This window comes from Gekko japonicus, unplaced genomic scaffold, assembly GCF_001447785.1.
Source record: "Gekko japonicus isolate JY-2015 unplaced genomic scaffold, Gekko_japonicus_V1.1 scaffold4254, whole genome shotgun sequence".
In the NCBI taxonomy this organism is placed as follows: Eukaryota; Metazoa; Chordata; class Lepidosauria; order Squamata; family Gekkonidae; genus Gekko; species Gekko japonicus.
In genome coordinates, this window is record NW_015174975.1 from 69,394 (window position 1) to 76,968 (window position 7,575).

General features: G+C 58.9%; 1 protein-coding gene across 1 annotated transcript; it reads right to left on the reverse strand.

The window, feature by feature from the left end:
- Positions 1 to 2,431: 2,431 nt before the first annotated feature.
- Positions 2,432 to 7,003, reverse strand: LOC107122134 (actin-binding protein IPP-like). The gene is made up of 4 exons (XM_015425166.1): positions 6,874 to 7,003; positions 5,363 to 5,441; positions 4,034 to 4,261; positions 2,432 to 3,920 (listed from the first exon to the last, which is right to left on the reverse strand). Exons 1-4 carry the CDS (start codon positions 7,001 to 7,003, stop codon positions 2,432 to 2,434), a joined length of 1,926 nt encoding a protein of 641 aa, XP_015280652.1.
- Positions 7,004 to 7,575: the final 572 nt, after the last annotated feature.

Genomic DNA, 7,575 nt, shown 5'->3' on the forward strand with positions numbered 1-7,575 from the left:
CTGATCCTGGAAGGGGTTGAGGACGTGTCAGGCAGTGTTCCCTCTAAGCTGAGTCAGCGTGAGCTAGCTCACAGTTCTTTAGCCTCAAGCTCACACATTTTTTGTCTTCGCTCAGCAGGGGTCATTTCCTGCAGGAACGCACAGGAGCGGAGCTCCAGCAGTAAAGAGCCCAGGGGGCAGAGGCACATGCAACAAGCCCCACCCCCTGCTTCCAGCAGCCCTCAGTCAGAGCAAGAAGCGGCCAGGTAAGCTGCAGAGCCGCTCCCCCAGTCCAAAACAGTCCAGTGGCACCTTTAAGACCAAGTTTTATTCAGGTACAAGCTCTCCCTCCTCTGTGAAGGCAGAGCTGCACGTCCCCCCCCCCCCAATAGCTAGCAATCCAAAACAGTCCAGTGGAGCCTGAGCGGTGGGTGTTGCCTTCTGACACACTTCCGGTGATGTCAGGGGGTGTGGCATATGCAAATAAGCTATGCCAATGAGCTCCTGCACCTCTTTTTCTATGAAATGACCCCTGTCGCTCGGGAAGGAGGGCTCCAGAGCAAACTGAGTTATGCAGCGGCCAAATCGCTTGCTCACAACTTTAATGCTGGTAGCTCACAAAGTAGAATTTTTGCTCATGAGACTCCACAGCTTAGAGGGAAGCATTGGTTGCAGCCAGTGTTCCCTCTAAGCTGAGTTAGTGTGAGCTAGCTCACAGTACTTTAGCCTCCGGCTCGCACATTTTTTGTCTTAGCTCGGGAATGATGGCTCCAGCGCAAATTCATTTATGCCATAGCCAAATCGCTGGCTCACAACTTTAATGCCGGTAGCTCACAAAGTAGGATTTTTGCTCACAAGACTCCACAGCTTAGAGGGAGCATTGGTCAGGCTGCCTCTCAAGGGCAGCGTTTTTGTCGTCTCAGACTGGCAGCGGCTCTCTCAGCCGCTACGTCACCAGAGAGGCTGCCCGGGATTGGAATAGGGACCTTCTGCCTGTACCTGATCTGCATGTCCTCACTCCCCTTCTACAGGTGATCCTACAGTCCCTCTGAGCATGTGCAAAGTGCCCTTCCCGGGGTCATGTTCCCTCTCTGATAGGTTAAGAGGTTCACAGAGGTCATAGCTTCTAGAGACAGGGCATTATTTCTTCGTATGAACTCATCCTCTAGCTCAGTGATGGCGAATCTTTTAGAGACCGAGTGCCCAAACTGTGACTCAAAACCCACTTATTTATCGCAAAGTGCCAACACGGCAATCTAACCTGAATACTGAGGTTTTACTTTAGAAAAAACAACTCCTACATTAACTTAAGAGGATCCAAACAAAGTAAGGAAAGCAATCCCAAATGCTTTCATTGACTTAAAATTATTTGGCAGAGAATTCGACACTTTAATGATGGTCTGGGCCTGACTGGGGCGATGGCACGCGTGCCCACAGAGAGGGCTCTGAGTGCCACCTCTGGCACCTGTGCCGTAGGTTTGCCACCACTGCTATAGCCCTTAACCACCACCACCCCATCCCAGTCCAGGCACACAATCTCATATATGAAAAATTTATCTTTTATTCCAACAGGACAGAAATAGGCCTAATCCTGTAATGGGCCTGAAGCCCAGGATGAGGTCCCCTGGCCACAGTAGCGTGTGCCATTCCCCCTGCCCCCCCCCCGTTTGAAGACGAAGAGGAGGCGATTGGATTTATACCTCGCCCTTCACTACCCAAAGGAGTCTCAGAGCAGCTGATAATCTCCTTTCCCTTCCCCCTCCCCACAACAAACACCCTGTGAGGGAGGTGGGGCTGAGAGAGCTCTCCCGAGGACTGCCCTTGAGACAACGGCTCTGAGAGAACTTGTGACTGACCCAAGGTCACACCAGCAGCTGCATGTGGAGCAGGTGGAGGAGGAGGAGAAGAGATTAGATGTATACCCCGCTCTTCACTACCCGAAAAAGTCTCAGAGGGGCTGACAATCTCCTTTCCCTTCCCCTCCCCACAACAGACACCCTGAGGGGTAGGTGGGGCTGAGTGAGCTTTTTTGAAGACTGCCCCTGAGAGAACAGCTCTGAGAGAACTTGTGGCTGTCCCAAGGTCACATCGGCAGCTGCATGTGGAGGAGTGGGGAATCAAACCCGGTTCTCCCAGATTAGAGTCCGTGCTCTTAACCACTGCACCAGACTGGCTTGCTCAAACCTCTTTCTGCCCCAGGAGGCGCCACCCAGAGACCTCCTGCTGCCCCACTGAATGCCCAGCGAGACAGTCCAGTGGTCTGATTCTGCATGAGGAAGATTCCTCTGCCTTGCAGGGACACGAGAATGAGTCCAGTTGTGAGGGACAGAAGCCAGGGGCTTTTAATGAGTGAGAGGAGTCCAGGTGAAACTCCTTTTCCTCCCTTGGGATGATGTCTTCCCGTCCTGGAAGTCTGACAGATGCCAAGGGAAGGGGAGGACCCCTGCGCTGGCTATCCTCCCCCCTTCCCTCCCTCCCCAGAGTCACTGGGGCCTGCGAGCCCAACGGCCACCCGGCGGACGGCGGTCTCTTGCAAGAGGGCCTTCACTCTGGCCTCCGGTACCTTCAGGGTGACGCACTTCAGCACCCTCCGCACGACCTTCCCCTGTTCCGTGAGGTTCTGCGGGTACTGGGTCCAGGCCGCCTCCCCGGGCCCCCAGTGGTAAATCGCATCGTGGGTTCTGGAGGTGCACACGCCGCCGATCACGTACACTCTCCCCTGCCAGAGAGTGGCGCCGACAAAGGCGAGAGGCAGCGGCAGCGGCGGGACGGTGACGTCCGCGCTCACCACCCCGTCCTCCTGCATGAGAAAGCACCTCGGGGTGCACGGGAGAGCCTGGGTGAACCTCCGGCTTGGATACGGGGGTGAGGCCTGTCGGTCGAAGAACCCGCCAATGACGCAGATCCCAGCCTCCGTGGTGAGGGCGGCCGCGCCGTAGAGGCTGAACCCCAGGGGCACCTGCGCCCAGCTGTCCGAGCGGACATCGTAGACGAGGATGCCCTCGTAGACCTCGTCGTCAGAGTCCACGTCCCCTCCGATCAGGTACAGCTTGTTTTTGAAGGGGGCGGCAGCGGAGAAGCGCAGGATCAAAGGCAGGCTGGCCACGGGCGACCACGCCTGCTGTGCCGTGTCGAAACTCTCGGCGGAGGCGAGAGGGCCCGATTCGTTCCAGCCGCTCAGGGCAAAGAGCTGCTGCTGGCAGGCGAGGAGCATGTGGACGGAGCGGGGCGTCGACATGCCGGGGAGCTGAGTCCAGGCGTGGGTCAGGGAGTCGTACTCGTGCAAGGCCCGAGAGTAGGAGCCGTCGGAGAGTTTCCCTCCCGAAAGGTAGAGCCTGTGCCCCCGGGTGGCACAGCCAGGGAGGGCCAACAGTTCTAACGGGGGCAGCGCCGTCCGCGAGCCCGTGCCCGGATCCATGCACTCCACGTAGCAGTCCATGTTGCTGCTCGCCGAGACGATGTCCTTCAAGCGCGGCACTTTGATGCACACGATCTCTTCCCGGTACATGCCCTGCCGGAGGCCTTGCCCGGCCCGCAGCCGCCCGGCCCCGTCGAGGTCCTCCCACCGCAGTTCCACCCGGGGGTCAAAGGTCACAACATCAGCCTGGACTTCGGCAGCCTCTGCGGACGTCAGGAGCGGGAAACGCAAGTGCCGCAGCAGCGTCTTGAGCGCGGGGGAGCGCTTGGCGGGTTCGGCCGTCACCCAGCGCCGCACGGCCCGGTAGACGTCCATTTCGGAGGCCACGGCCAGGTGGTCGGAGGAAAGGATGGGGCTCAGGGCGCCCAGGTCGAGGCGTGGGAAGTCCCCGTGCTCCAAGAGGGATTCAAAGCGGAGGCCCACGTAGCGCAAGGTGGCGTGCAGCAGAGTAGCGTCGTTGTGGTCGTGGGCCAGCATGTAAAGGCGGAGGCAGTTCTCGGCAGAGAGCCCCTCCTTTAAATATCTGCCAACGGAGAAGGCAACGGGAGAAAAGAGCATCACTGGACAGACTCGGGCAGGGCGGCGAGGCCGGGCACGCCCCCGGAGGGCTCTCCGAACAGCAGCGGCCCGCCGTACCTGCTGATGTGCTCCAGGGCAGGCAGGAGTTGGAGGCGGCTGGCTGCGGCAAAGAGGCCTTCCGCCGTCTCCGGGCTGGGGTCCAGGTCCCCCGTGTAGAGGAAGGCCAGCAGGCTCTGGAGGGTGGAGGGATCCAGGTCCTTCAGCAGCACCTCCCCATCCTGAGACTCCTTGAAGCCGCCCATGAAGAGGGCTTGGAAGTACGGGCTGGCGGAGGCAAGCAGCGCCCTGGGGGAGAAGCCGAGATGGCCGTCAGAATCAGGGACGGAGGTGCCGGGTGTCAGCCCCCCGGTCCAGCCTCTCCGCCCACGTTCCCCCCCCCGGCCTCCCGTGTTTTCGGCCAACCCATCCCCCAGGCTGTTGCATCATGGGACGTTAGCATTGCCGACCTCTCGGTGGGGTTCTCCTGGAATTACAAATGACCTCCGCTTGGAAGTACGGGCTGGCGGAGGCGAGCAGCGCCCTGGGGGAGAAGCCAAGATGGCCGTCAGAATCCGGGACGGAGGTGCCGGGTGACGGTGGGCCACCGGCTCACGGTCAGACCCCCCGGTCCAGCCTCTCCGCCCACGTTCCCCCCCCGGCCTCCTGTGGTTTCGGCCAACCCATCCCCCAGGCTGTTGCATCATGGGACGTTAGCATTGCCGACCTCTCGGTGGGGTTCTCCTGGAATTACAAATGACCTCCAGACCACAGGGATGGGTCCCCCTGGAGAAAAGGGCCGCTTCAGCGCGTGTACTTTATGACAGGGGTGCCCGTGGGCACCCTTGGCCCCAGCCAACCCCTTCCCTGGGGCCCACCAAAGTGCTTCTGGAAAGTGGGCGTGGCTAGCTGGGGCTTTCCCCCTGCAGGGCTCCTGATTGGCTGCACAGTTCAAAAGGCATCCTGGCAAAGAGAGCTTCTGCCTGAAACCTTGAAGAGTTAACTCTGAGTTAGCCATAAATGTATTACGTTAACTGTATTAATTATTAACCATAAGCAGCTAGCATCGATCCCTGAAATTTCACGGCTGGCCCCGCCTCCTGAAGCAGCCATTTTGAGACTGGCTCCGCCTCCCGTGGCAGCCATTTTGTGCATGTGGCCGCTGCCTTTTGTCAGACTTCCAAAGGTGCCCACAGGCACAGAAAGGCCGGGGACCCCTGCTCTATGGTATACCATCGAAACCCCTCCCCAGGGTCTCCCCTCCACAGGCACCGTCCCCAAATCTCCAGGAATTCCCCAGGCTGCAGTTGGCAACCCTGTTCCTCTCCACTGAAGCAACCTCCCCTTTGGCTCCCTCGGCTAAGGAGTCGGTTCCTGGCTCCCTGCGTGGCCGTGGGGATGGCGACTCACCGGTTGCAAGAGAAGCGCTTCCCTCCGGCCACCAAGGTGGCATTGCAGAGCTCCTGGGCATGGTACAGCTGCTTCAGGCCTGGAAGTGAAGGAGGCGCATGGGGGCTCAGGGACACTGTCCAGGAGGGAAAGTGTTAAAAAGTCCTCCCCTCCCCCCACCAAGCCTCAGGGTTTTCGGTGTTGCTCCTTCTGGGAGGGGGAAGATAGTGGGAAAGTCACACATGGAAGCTCCAGATGTTTTGCATGCATCTGCCCCCCCCCACCCTTCCTCTATCGAGCTCAAGGTGAGGTCCAGAGAGAGAGAGAGAGACTCTGTGGCACAGCAGTTAGGGAGTCAGTCTAGGATCCCGGAGAATCAGGTCTGAATCCCCACTTAGCTATGGAGGCACGTTGGGTGGCCTTGGGCCAGTCACATCTTCTCAGCATAGCCTACCTCACAGGGGTGTTGTTGTCAGGACAAAATGGAGGAGAACATGGAACCACAGTGTTCCAGGACTGGCAGGCATCACACAGGATTTGATCCTGGGTCTCCCTAGCCTGCCATGCCCTGAATGGTCCAGCCAGGGGTCCTTTCATAGAAAAAGAGGTGCAGGAGCTCAATAGCATAACTCATTTGCATATGCCACACCCCCTGACATCACCGGATGTGTGTCAGAAGGCGACACCCACTGCTCAGGCTCCACTGGACTATTTTGGATCGCTAGCTATTTGGGGGGGTGGAATGTGCAGATCTGTCCTCGCGGAGGAGGGAGAGCTTGTACCTGAATAAAACCTTGGCCTTAAAGGTGCCACTGGACTGTTTTGGATTGCTATCTGGGGGGGGGCTCTGCAACTTACCAGGCTGCTCCTTGCTCCTTGTGGCCTGACTGAGGACTGCTGGGAGCAGGGGGCGGGGCTTGTTGCATGTGCCCGCCCCCAGGGCGCTTTACGGCCGGAGCTCCGCTCTTGCAGGAAATGACCCCTGGATCCAGCTAACCTCGTCTTGTCAGATCTCAAAAGCTAAGCAGGGTTGGTCCTGGTCAGTACGCGGATGGGAGACCACCAAGGAGGTCCAGGGTTGCTACGCAGAGGCAGGCCATGGCAAGCCACCTGAGTGTGTCTCTGCTCTCACCTGGATGGGCCAGTAGGGTCGGTCCTGGTCAGTCCTTGGGTGGGAGACTGTCAAGGCAGTGCAGGGTTGCTATGCAGAGGAACGGCAAACCACCCTCTGTTTGCCTCGAAAAACCCGACGGTGTCGCCACCAGTCAGCCGTGACTTGACAGTACTTTCCACCACCCTCCTTCCTAGCCTGACACTCTCGCCCCCCACAGCCCTGGCCTCGTCATTCCCTTTGGCAAGAAGAAGAAGAAGATTGTATTTATACCCCACCCTTCACTACCCAAAGGTGTCTCAGAGCAGCTTACAAACTCCTTTCCCTTCCCCTCCCCACAACAGACAGACACCCTGTGAGGTGGGTGGGGCTGAGAGAGCTCTCTCGAGGGCTGCCCTTGAGAGAACAGCTCTGAGGGAACTTGTGACTGACGGGGAGGGCGACTCCGGTTCTTCCCTGGTCTCCCAGCCGACTTCTGGGCAGCCGGGCAGGTCCGTGGCGCTGCCGCCGGGACCACTTAAGCCCACGGAGCTGCCTGCTGTGGAGGACATCCCTGCCGCCCAGAGGGCATCCTGGCCCACGGGGACTTTCCAGGGAGCTGGCAGGGTCCCCAGGGGAACGCGTGGCCCCCACAATGGTTGCCGTGACGCCCATGGGCTGTCTTGGGAGTCTTCTGCAGCAACAGCAGCCAGTCAGTTAACAAAAGTTTCCCCCCCACATTCTTTCTGGGCGTGGGGAAAAAAGTCTTGCTGCCAATCCGCTTCAAGCATCTGGTGGAAGACGGAAGTCCTTCTTCACCCAGAGTCATTAGCACGTGGAACTCACTGCCACAGGAGGTGGTGGCAGCTGCAAGCATGGACGGCTTCAAGAGGGAATTAGATAAGCATATGGAGCAGAGGTCCATCAGTGGCACTTAGCCACAAGGTGTAGATAGGAACTCTCAGTCTGGGGCAAGGGATGCTCTTGTCTTCTTGGTGCCTGGGGGGGGGCAACAGTGGGAGGGCTTCTGGTGTCCTGGCCCCACTGCTGGACCTCCTGATGGCCCCTGGTGTTTTTGGCCACTGTGTGACAGAGTGTTAGACTGGATGGGCCACTGGCCTGATCCAACACGGCCAAGCCCACC